This window comes from Ascidia mentula, chromosome 9, assembly GCF_947561715.1.
Source record: "Ascidia mentula chromosome 9, kaAscMent1.1, whole genome shotgun sequence".
NCBI classification, from domain to species: domain Eukaryota; kingdom Metazoa; phylum Chordata; class Ascidiacea; order Phlebobranchia; family Ascidiidae; genus Ascidia; species Ascidia mentula.
The window spans coordinates 13,343,679-13,354,956 of record NC_138574.1 but is presented as its reverse complement, the minus strand read 5'-3'; the positions used below and the strand labels follow the sequence as shown (position 1 = coordinate 13,354,956).

Here is an 11,278-nt window from a genome sequence, read left to right as displayed (position 1 = left end):
TGTTTTCATACCCGTGTTATCACTGTGGTGGCCTAACTAAGAAAACGTCTTGGGTAAATAATGTATTGTCAGCTATATTACCACCATATTTCGTGCATGAGATGAGATACATTTAAAGACTTTGTTAAGATGCGCCAAAATAGATGTTATATTTCACTAAGTTCAAGTAAGGTTCGTCGGAAACAAAATTACCGACATATTGCGTTAACATTTCTGTGTTTGTCTAATTGTCCAAGAAAGCTGTTAATTCTAAATACTGATGCTTGCTAAAGGTTGGTACAATACCTACAAAAATTAATAGTCTCGACATATTAGGCTAACTAACAAGTGTAATGGTGTTACGTCACCATAGTAATGACGTGTAGACCGCCTGTTACCGGCAAACAACCCCCAAACAAAGCGAAAATTGTCAGCTTCGGTTGAATTGCATTATGTAATCCTAAGGGGGCCTGTGTTACTTTAAAGATGGTGTTTAATTATTCAACAATGCAAATATTTGTAAAACGGTATTTAAATTACAGGATGTTACGGACTGTCAGTATGATTTGATTTCTATCACTGATTTTTGTGTTTAACGATGCGTGAAAATTGCCTCGTGGTTTTCGATTGCGATGATGCAATGTCGTCAGCATAGTTTAAAATCTTTTGTAATCGTTGCCGTTGGTCAATAATGTAAGTTTAATGTTTGAAATAGGGGTAAAAGTGATAGCATATACATTGTATTACTTTTGTGTTGGAATAAACAGGTAAGTGGGTTGAATGTTGAAGTAATATTTGTATTCCTCAAACTGAGGAAATATTTTAGTTCAAATAGGAACTTTATTAATGTGCTGTTAGCTAAATATTTATTTAATTCTTGTATTTGGTTTTGTCACATCACCATAACATGAATAAATATTACATTTCAGTTTGTGTGGCTGGCTACAGAATAACAAATTAAGGCCCATCGTAATTTATGCCAAGACGTAAAAGTCGACGCACATACTATAAAAAGTATGATGCTTTGTCAGCTAAACAAAAGTGGGTAAGAAGAAAAGCTGAAAAACTGGCTTTGAGCAATGGTTTAGAACCAGAAAGACTAAATGAGGAAGCTGACCATTTGGTTATTCATGATGAATGTGGATTTAATGAAACTTCTAGTGTAACTGATGATGAATGTGAATTTAATGAAACTTCTAGTGTAACTGATGATGAATGTGGATTTAATGAAACTTCTAGTGTAACTGATGATGAATCTGATGATTGCCGTTTTGGTGCCAATGATACTGAGATGGATCCAAGTAATCACTTAAATGCCCATGTGGTTAATAATAGTGTGGAACCAAGTTACTGCAGTACTACCACAGAACCAAACCCCAACATCACTAATATATTAACCACATGGGCATTAACAGAGTTGAATGTACCAAAAGCAGCTGTTTCTAGGTTGCTAAAAGCTTTAAACACCATCCATGGTGAATTGCCAACATCTGTGAAAACTCTGTTACCAACTCCTAACTTGTCGCCAACAGCTATGTTCGAAGGCCAATATGTCCACTTCGCAAATTGGAGAGGAGCTCTGCACGAAGCGCTGTTGTATTCTTATAAAAACACAGGAGGAACTGTAAGGTATACATTGTTGATTAACATTGATGGTTTGCCACTTTTCAAACATTCACCTGATTTCAAGCTCTACCCGATTTTGGTGAGTGTTCACCAAGTGAAGATGAGACCATTGTGTGCTGGAATCTTTTGTACGCAAAAATCGCGCAATAGAGAAATGCCTGATGTGAATGTTTTTCTACAACAATTTTTAAATGATATCGAGCATCTTTTCTCAAATCCCATGACTGCAAATAACAAAGTCTTTGTCATGGAAAATAAAGGAGTTTATGTATGTGATGCCCCAGCTAGAAGCAGCCTAAAGAGAATTAAATCACACTCTGGATATAACAGCTGTGAGAGGTGCACTGCCACTGGTGTCTACGATTCTAATTCAGGTCATGTTTGTTTGCTTGAGAATAGCTGTACTCTGAGGTCTGACAGTGACTTCAAGTTACAAATTCATAAACAGCATCATGTTGGAAAGTCTATTTTAGCTGACTTTGGTGTTAGTATGGTTAGTGGATTCATATTGGATTATATGCATCTTTGCTGCTTAGGAGTAATGAAACGGCTTTTGTCCTGGTGGCATGGCATGAGAAGGTAATTTTGTGTGTTAATGTGTGTATATACATTTAATGAGCTGTGTTAATGTATTTGTATCCAAATTTATACAGACAAAACCAAGCCAAGCTATCAACACATGCACTTAAGACTTTGGATGAAAAGCTCAATCAAATAAAGGATTATATCCCTATTGAGTTCAACCGCAAGTTGCGACCCATGTCTGAGCTTGCGTACTGGAAGGCATCTGAATTCCGTCTTTTTTTATTGTATGTTGGCTTGGTTGTCATGAAAGACAAAAATATTATAGGAAAAAAGAAATATTGCCATTTTTTAAAGCTATGTGTGGCTATGCGTCTTTTAATATCAAAACATGGCAATAAGTATGTGCTGGAGTGTGGAAATCTCCTCAACAAATTTTTTTGTGAGTGCTCTTCTCTGTATGGTAAAGGATTTGTAACTTACAATGTACATAGTGTTGTGCACCTAGTGGATGATTTTTGTATGTATGGTTCATTGGACATGATAAGTAGTTTTCCATTTGAAAGCTATCTTGGAATTTTAAAAAACTGTGTGCGATCTGGATATAAGCCTTTGTCTCAAGTGGCCTCACACGCTTTTCATGAAAATGAAAATATTGTTATGACAATGAAAATGGAAAGTATTGGCTTTGAAAGAGGAAGTGTCAGAAAAGTAACGGATCGAAGTTTTGCAATGGCTCATTTTCATGAGAAAGTAGTAAAGCATTATGAAATGGCTAAACTACATTCAGGTTGTATTTTAAACACAGCCTCACGTGCCAATGCAACGATAAGATATAATGATACTATAGCAAAAGTGGTTGACATTGTTGTGGATTGTAATAATAACAAATTCTTTATAGTGAAAAGGTATAAGTATGTGAAGTGTTTTTTTAAAGTGCCCTTCCTTTCTACAAATGCAGGAATTTTTAAAGTATCTTCTTTGAATGATATTTCTGAAGTAGTTATTTTTGACACTAGTGTGAGTAAATGTATTTTGTTTCCTTACAAGAGTAAGTTTGTTGCTGTTGAATTGCTGCACAATATCTGATAAATTATAGTATGATAACAAATACTGGAAATTCTGCTATAGTATATATGTGATGTTTGGATAAAATTAACGATTTTGTGTTTATTTTGCAGAGGAGTGTGAAAAAAGAAAAACTATATTTGAATAAAATGAAAAAATTTCTTTGTGTACAATTTACTGTTGGTGGCACCACAGATGTTGTGCCAAGACTGTGGATGGTTGGAGAGAGCCACTGCAAATGGCCTCTAAATGGAAATATACAAAAGATGGCAGAGGAAAAAGTTCCACCAGAATCCAACTGGCCTACATATGAATGTGAAATTTTAAAGCAATCAAGTATGATGTAATTCTTCAGAATTAAACAAAAAGTGCAAATTTAACCCTTTAAAAACTGTGTAAGATTACCCTTGTGGTTTATTGGTGCCCATGGCGTTTTTATTTTTGCATATTTATCAAATCATGTTTATTTTGCGAAAAAAAAGCGACTACGTGTAAGAACAATATACAAGGAAAAAAATGGCATGGGCACCGATAAAACCATAAAGGTTATCGGGTCAGGTGCCCATTTACTGTTCGATGCACATAAATATTGAATATTTATTGTTCATGTGCGTCCCACTGTGCAAAACAAAAATGATTTGATTTAAGACACACTGAACATGCATTCCTTGTTTCAGACACTTTTCAAACATGTCAAGCAAAGGCATATAAAAAGAATTTCCAGAAAGATGGATATATCAGTTCACCATGTGAAACTGACAGTGAGACTGATGGGAATGTTTCACACACACAAGCCACTGTGCCCTTACAAAGGTAATCCATTGTATTTGTTAACACAATGTGCCTGCAAAGAGTTGCAGAGAATTTTAGTATCTTTACTGAATAAATTTGGTAAAATGCTCCGACTAAATATCTTTAGGTATAGTCTTCAATCATCACCAAGAAAACGACTCTTTGCACAACCCCTCAAATCACCCATTGCAGCAAAGGTTGTCAAAAACAGTGATGATATGCAGAACATGATTCACCATATATTACAACTGCAATCATCAACACTATCAGTGCAAAGAAAGCAGGACAAAATTTTAGATGAAATAGGAACACTACAAAAAACTGTTGTGAGTTTTGAAGAAAAGTTGAAAATGCAACTAACAAATGAGAGCACAACTGGGTCATTGCCACGTTTTCATTCATTTTATCCTGCAAAAACAGAAGAGGAATTGGGTGAACTACTAAAAAAATGCAAAGTAGGTTGGTTTTATACTTCCTTATTTGTGCAGTTTCAATGTGTTTTGCCAGTGATTGAGTTGGACTTCTTTTTAAGGATCCAAAAGTGATTGCCATACAAGTAGAAAATCGGAAATGCTTGCGAGCCACAGTAAGAAATTTTATAAAGTTACTGATGGATCCAACATTGGCCCAACAATTTTCGTGGAGTGGTATGGGGGAGAAGAGAAGGCCAAACCAAAAAATAAAATTCAAGAATCATACAGTTCATTTAATGTTGTCAAGTAAGTAAGTAGTATATATTTTATCTTTGGAATGGAGGTTAACATTGTTATCTGTGTGCTTTTTGTGATTTGTACTGTATCAGTTATCAATGAATAGACATAATTTAAAAATAGATTGTTAAGTCATTGTATTTGTTTCAGAAATACTACAGTACACCACATTTGAAAATAGTTCTTATGAAGCTGTTGGAAATGAAGTAAAGTTGGTACTAAGCCAGGCTTGTGACTGGAACCATGGGAGGGACCGGCGACGAAAGGACACCATCGCAAGGACAGAGGCAGGTTCGAGTGGATCCAACACAGATACGGGTTCGAGTGGCTTCAGCACAGATGCGGGTTCGAGTGGATTCAGCACAGAGCCGGTTTTAAGCAATTCATAAATTCTGGACAGTGACACTGTTCTTTAGTTCGTTTTAAAATTAAACTACAAAATTGTATGTTTTGTGTGTTGAGGTTATCCCTCCTTTAGACCAGGGACACGTGCGTAAAATTGGGATGTGCACTGGATAATTCAGATATTAACCGTGGATAATGCAGTATTAAACCAGATGTTTACAATAGTTTATACCAGTACTTGCCACGGCAAATCATAGGTTTTCACCAGATGTATTATGCCATGGCCATGTGCGGCCGGACATTACCTTTCGTGATATAATCCAGGCATATATACCAAGGCAATGTCCGTTTGGCCAGGTGTGGGCATGGTGATATAACAAACATAGTACGGATATAAATTTCCGACTGGGACAGGGCATAAAAACTCGTGTAAGTTCATTTCGCAGGATCATAAAAGAAAGTCTAGAGCAAAACTAAACAGTTTGTTTTCCAGTACGACACATCCTACAATGACCACTGTCTTTTTTGAATTTTCAATCTTGTTGCGCTATAAACATAAAAATCAGTGAGGTAACATCATACAAAACAGAAGAAGTATTTTTTCTAGTATAGTTGGTGACCAGGTTTCACATCACCAGCCAATTTTCCGCTGGAGCTCCAATAATAGTGAAGTTAGTTTTGCAAAATAAGTTAACTGGGTTCAGTCGTTTAAAACACTTTGGTAACTTATTGGGACACATAGCATATCGAAGCAAATAATCACTTCTAATGTATCTTTGCGCATATTTATTAGAATATTTGAGCAAAGGCGTTGGAAAAACAAGCGTTTGTAATGGTATCAAGAGCCAGTAACCGCTAACAAACAACGCGCAACCCCGACATAAACCAGCATAGCTACCGTGTAGAGCATTGTCTTCAAATCATCACGTGACCTAGGGTACTGTTTTTCTGCCACCACCTTTTTCTTGCTTAGTTATAAACACGCGTACATGGAGATGTGTTAGACACGTTGTTGTCCTCGCAGCAACCGCGCCTCCGCCAGAGGTTTAAAGGGGTTTTGGGCACTAAGTTGTTGTGTAGGTTTTATGCCAGTACAGCAAGCATCGTTGTGACTTATCAACACTTTTTGTATGAAAAACTTTGATAAACTGCAAATCACATTGTGAATTTTCAAAGATACAAGTGTGAAGGAAGGAAATATGATAAAGTTAATATTGTTGTTCGCTGTTGTGTTTCAACTTTCATTGGTTGAGGCTGGTCATTGGAGTTGGGGTCCCTGGGGTAGATGGCGTAGAAGGCGACCCAGGCCAACACCAGGTGAGTAAAAACATTTGTAACCTAGTGGCGGTCTTTTACTTAAATTATTTTGTATTATTCTAGCCCCGGTTTGCAACGAGTGGTGTTTCAGTTCGACTTCTTGCATGGTTCCTGGCAACAATACTTGCACAAGATGTTTGGCCGGCGCCTGTGGTAAAACATGTTATACGCACATAAACCTATCTATAGTCGTTTGTTGAACATATTTTGTACCTCAATCCATCGGCGCTTGTGGCAAAAGCATATTACGCACATAAACCTATCTATAGTCGTTTGTTGAACATATTTTGTACCTCAATCCATCGGCGCTTGTGGCAAAAGCATATTACGCACATAAACCTATCTATAGGCGTTTGTGGTAAAACATCGTACCTAAATCCATTGGCGTTTGTGGTAAATCATATTACGTGCATAATCCATAGGAGACTGAGGTAAAACATATTACGTACATCAATTCATAGGCTCTTGTAGTACGTCAAATTACGTAACACATGAGTGTTCGACAGGCGTTATCATAAACATTTTAACTTATATTTTCGGGCAAGAGTTGATCAACTGAATCATTTCTCTATTTTGCAGGTTTCGATTTTGCCGACCCGTTTTCCACCAAGTTTGGCCTCGACTGTATCAATAATGCGGTGCTTGGGTAAACATATGTTCCACTATAATACAGTTGGTTTTATCTGAGATTTAAATTCAGTTAAAAATATGTGTGCAATTCTAGTAGTATCTACAAATACAACGAGTTTCAATTCGTTTGTAATCGGGGAATAATAATTGGTTGTGATTTTAGTACGGCAGGTGCGTGCACTGCCTCCTGCCCTTCATGGACCAGCGCCCGATCCGATGCTTGCAAGGATTGCTTGAAACCCTGCATAAGTGAGTGAACGTCACGCTTGGTGGCTTCGCAAAACAAGCTTGTTCTCTCAGTTAACGTTTGCCTAAAGTTGCAATCCCTATATCACCCTATAACCTGTTTGTGTTCTAAATGAATTTATTCAAGTGAAAGTAAAATATCTCTTGGCGGTGTTTTGCAGAGATTGCCAAAAAGGAATCTGGCACCTTCTGCCCCTATGATTATTTTGGTGACAGGGACAACTGCGCCCCTTGCGTAAGCAACACCACTTGCCCTTCGGAGGACGAACTATTCGACGGAGCTCCACAATTCTGCCGTGACTACATCAAGATCTCATGTGGGGAGTTTCCCTACCAACTTCTCGGTAAGCTAGAAATGTGGTGACCAGCAGGTGGGGGTTGTAGGTTTTCGTCCGTTTTTTACTATTACAGGTGACACTTGCTTAGTTAGGGTAAGTCACACTTCACGACGGGAATTTTTAAAATGAATAAAAATGAATCGTTTCGATTAATTATAGGCGTGTTAGCATAGAGTTCGAGGCATGGCGTTATTAGTGTAAGTCTCTTTGTACATCCACCTGCGTTCACAAAAGCGTCCCATGCAATCCACGAACAATAGCGCGTTATAATACGATCTCTGTGTATACCTCCCCGGCGTGGTAAACATGTGTTACCTGGAACCTTGTATTCATACCCGTTGATGAGTCGACAAATTGCTTCAAAAACAGGAAGCATTTGTCGGTTTGGTCCGTACACAAAGCAACACAATTATGAATAGACGATGTGATATTTCACACAATGCAATACAGGAGGAAACCATTGTACACTGTTATAATTGTTCACATTGCTTCGATTTGATTTGGAAAATTACTGACAACGTCGCTCTGCATGCCTGCGTGTCATGCTCGGGCTTGCTCAGTTTGGTTTGACATAGATATCAACCCCAATGGTGTGTGCTCTGTAAAGCAGGGTCCACTTTTTACATATGGGCATAAAAATGTCCCCAATAATGATCGGGCAGGTGATTTTTTCTTAGAAATGCGCTTATAGAAGACTTGCGTGTTCAGTTTTCCCATCTAAACGGGCTTATGTTTTCATTGCATGCAAATCATAAAGATGTTACGTTTTTGGCCGGGACATTAGGACAAAAAATATAACTGTTCGCCTTTAAATCGTCCGACTCACACCACCAAATGTCTGAATAAAGTTTCTGAACTAATAATAATTTCGGCGCCAAATGCGACGTGGTACGTGAAATGGTGCGGGTGGATGCATACGTGGCCAGGATAACTCAAAACTATCCTAAACAACTTCGGGTTGTTTTGCAACCTTTATTGTGTATACGTGTCACCCGCTACGAAAAAACAGGAACCTCTACCTATAGAAAAACTCATTTGCCTCGTGACACACCCGTATATTGCTTTAATAACAGGAAACATATATGCCGGTTTGATTCCTACGCTCGGCCCTTTGTTCGAACCAAACGGAATAACAGGAAACTGATATTGCGAAACAATCAACTGCCGCGGGTTAAATTGTTACGTGTCCTTTTATGGTTAATTGATCAACACCGTGATACACCGTGATATTTAAATGGAAACGCCTTATGGTTTTATCGGTGCCTCATTATACGTTTTCTGTTTATTGTTAATGCGCTAATATCTGTATGCTAAATCAAAATTATTTGGTTCAATTATTTCACATTTATGCCCAATTAATTTTACGACCAAACTATAATTTTACTTGCAATGTACCCAAAAAAACGGTAATCTTTGATTGATTCTGCAGACAGAAACCTTAACCCGTGGAACGTGACATGCGTACGCAGTGCTTGGGAGGACAGTTGCTCCCAATGCCCGCCCTTTAACGCCACCCGGTGGGTGGTCTGCGGTGAATGCTTGGACAATTGTAAAGGTAACTAGACAAAGTATTTGCGATTCAACCTTTATTTTTATCCTGGTAATTCACATTTAATCCAGATTATTCTGTCTGCTTGTTTTCCGGGTTTTCCTGCACTTTTCCGTTCAAATGTTTTAAATATGCGTAAAACTTGAACAAATATGAAAGATTTTGAAGTGCTATGGAGTCTGTCTTTACGGCAAATATGTTGTTTTGCAGCAAGCACCGAGTGTACCATTAATTGTGAGTCCAGAACCACCTATCCGGTGAGCAACATCGAATGTTCGCACTGCAAGGCACTGTGTGCAGGTATAGAACGATGATTTTCACCAACCTTGTGTCATACAGTCTGTTCTTCTGGCACATTTAAAACGTAACTTGTATTCACCGACGGTCTAAAGAACAGACTATTAAAATATAATATGCCTGTCAGCAACAGCATCTTTCTACTTGTCATATATGAATTAATAAGTACGGTGATAACATTACAAAACCCAAGAGCAAATTACGAAATTAAAACAAAATTATAACACAACATATTCGATCAAAGTTTTCGCTTATCATGTCTCAATAACACTGGAAGCTCTACATTTTCCACTTTATGTTATACTTGCTGTTAAAAGCCTTTAAAGTTGTGTATACTATTTCAGCCAATACCAACGCTGGAGCTAACTGCACGGTGACCAACTGCCCGGACTGTGCGACGTGCAACAATTGTATCGCATCATGTGAAAACCGTAAGTACCTTAAGTTTCCACTGCTCTGATCCACTAAAATGCTTCATAGTGATTATGGACATGATCGTAAGCAGTGTTTCCACCTATTAAATTTCATCCATAATGAATTTACAAGCATGTGTCGCCTTATAAACTCTTCCAATTTCATTCGTCAACTAGAAATAATTTGAAAAATAATCACCAACCGTTTTAAGCCAGTGTACAGTTCTCAAACTTTTTGCACTTGCGGACCGGCATAGTTTAAAACTACTGTCACGACCCAATACATTCATAAAATCTGAAAAAAATCTAAAATATATCATAAAAAAAACTTTATAAATTAATTTTCGCTGATCTAAGGTTGATTTATAAACAATTGTTTGCTGGGAAATAGCATGCACCACTTGCATTTCTGTAAACCTAATTCCGTATCCGGTACTCCCCATCTAACTTGACAAACCTTTGTCTTTGCAGAACAATTCATCGAGAACAATTGTGAGTGTGTGGAGAATGATGGCTGGTGGTAATAAATATTTTTGCCATTTTTGACGCACGACATGGACATGTATATTCTCATTATTTCCTATAATAAATATATCACTGCAGCAATCCGGTTGCTGAGTTTTGTCGCTCCAGGAAGAAAAGATAAAAATAGTTTTGCAGGACATGATAGGCTGCTCAGAAAAGGGGGACTGTGGCTAGCAGGCATAAATTTTCGGTCACCAGAAACGAAAGTTATGAAATATAAATCTGACGTTCTTCTGGTGAAAAACAACAAATATACACCTTTTGTTTAAAAAAGATTGTATTTTCTGACGTTAGAAGTTTCTCTGAAGAAGCCTAGTCGTACGTACGTACAGGCAAAACGTCAGAAAATACAATCTTTTTTAAACAAAAGGTGTATATTTGTTGTTTTTCACCAGAAGAACGTCAGATTTATATTTCATTATGATACCTGGTGATCACAACCTATTTTCAGTTTTCAACGAAAGTTATGTTCACTATTTTAAAAATAAAATTGATAAGTTGTGATGCAAATGTTAAGTTTATTGAAAAAAAAGATGTTTGTTCAATTTATTTTTGTTTTGCGGTATCGACATAGAAATCGTTTTATAAAAAACGAAAACCAAAGTATCCAGACCACTGCAGCTACAGTTTTTCTATTGTGCCTAGTCACGCGTGACAAGACATCAGTTGCTCTTGTTGACATTAGCGGCTTGAGAGTAGTTCTAGCTTGTGAAGTTGTGTGCGTTTGTGTGGTCTGTTGTTAGGCAAGTAAGCACCATCACAACTTCACACATTCTAAATTGCTGCCAAGTCGCTTCTGTTGCAGATGCACAGTTATTCAAACGTAATACTGGACAGAGATCATTTGGGTAGCAGTTGTAGTTGAGATTTTTAAAGAGTGGCATGCGCATGCGTGTGTGTTTTTATCAATGGATTATATGT

General features: G+C 37.5%; 3 protein-coding genes across 3 annotated transcripts; all 3 read left to right on the top strand.

The window, feature by feature from the left end:
* The first annotated feature begins 955 nt into the window (after nucleotides 1-955).
* Nucleotides 956-2,929, top strand: LOC145914635 (uncharacterized). The gene is made up of 3 exons (XM_083002455.1): nucleotides 956-2,184; nucleotides 2,259-2,838; nucleotides 2,918-2,929. The coding sequence occupies exons 1-3, from the start codon at nucleotides 956-958 to the stop codon at nucleotides 2,927-2,929; spliced, it is 1,821 nt and encodes a 606-aa protein (XP_082858581.1).
* A 415-nt stretch (nucleotides 2,930-3,344) lies between these two features.
* LOC145914634 (uncharacterized) lies at nucleotides 3,345-5,086 on the top strand. Its single transcript, XM_083002454.1, has 5 exons — nucleotides 3,345-3,531; nucleotides 3,873-4,008; nucleotides 4,115-4,313; nucleotides 4,520-4,706; nucleotides 4,848-5,086. The coding sequence occupies exons 1-5, from the start codon at nucleotides 3,345-3,347 to the stop codon at nucleotides 5,084-5,086; spliced, it is 948 nt and encodes a 315-aa protein (XP_082858580.1).
* Nucleotides 5,087-6,221: 1,135 nt separating this feature from the next.
* Nucleotides 6,222-10,436, top strand: LOC145914743 (uncharacterized). The gene is made up of 9 exons (XM_083002572.1): nucleotides 6,222-6,359; nucleotides 6,423-6,512; nucleotides 6,939-7,005; nucleotides 7,153-7,238; nucleotides 7,397-7,579; nucleotides 9,003-9,128; nucleotides 9,333-9,422; nucleotides 9,764-9,850; nucleotides 10,304-10,436. Exons 1-9 carry the CDS (start codon nucleotides 6,242-6,244, stop codon nucleotides 10,354-10,356), a joined length of 900 nt encoding a protein of 299 aa, XP_082858698.1. The 5' UTR covers nucleotides 6,222-6,241; the 3' UTR covers nucleotides 10,357-10,436.
* The last annotated feature ends 842 nt before the right edge of the window (nucleotides 10,437-11,278 follow it).

Excerpts from the sequence above, each read along its gene's own strand:
- LOC145914635 (XM_083002455.1), top strand. The coding sequence starts at position 956 with ATGCCAAGACGTAAAAGTCGACGCACATACTATAAAAAGTATGATGCT. Across the intron at positions 2,185-2,258 it reads TGGTGGCATGGCATGAGAAG|ACAAAACCAAGCCAAGCTAT; the intron begins GTAATTTTGTGT and ends AAATTTATACAG.
- LOC145914634 (XM_083002454.1), top strand. The coding sequence starts at position 3,345 with ATGAAAAAATTTCTTTGTGTACAATTTACTGTTGGTGGCACCACAGAT. Across the intron at positions 3,532-3,872 it reads TGAAATTTTAAAGCAATCAA|ACACTTTTCAAACATGTCAA; the intron begins GTATGATGTAAT and ends TCCTTGTTTCAG. Across the intron at positions 4,314-4,519 it reads GAACACTACAAAAAACTGTT|GATCCAAAAGTGATTGCCAT; the intron begins GTGAGTTTTGAA and ends CTTCTTTTTAAG.
- LOC145914743 (XM_083002572.1), top strand. The coding sequence starts at position 6,242 with ATGATAAAGTTAATATTGTTGTTCGCTGTTGTGTTTCAACTTTCATTG. Across the intron at positions 7,580-9,002 it reads GTTTCCCTACCAACTTCTCG|ACAGAAACCTTAACCCGTGG; the intron begins GTAAGCTAGAAA and ends TTGATTCTGCAG. Across the intron at positions 9,851-10,303 it reads TATCGCATCATGTGAAAACC|AACAATTCATCGAGAACAAT; the intron begins GTAAGTACCTTA and ends TTGTCTTTGCAG.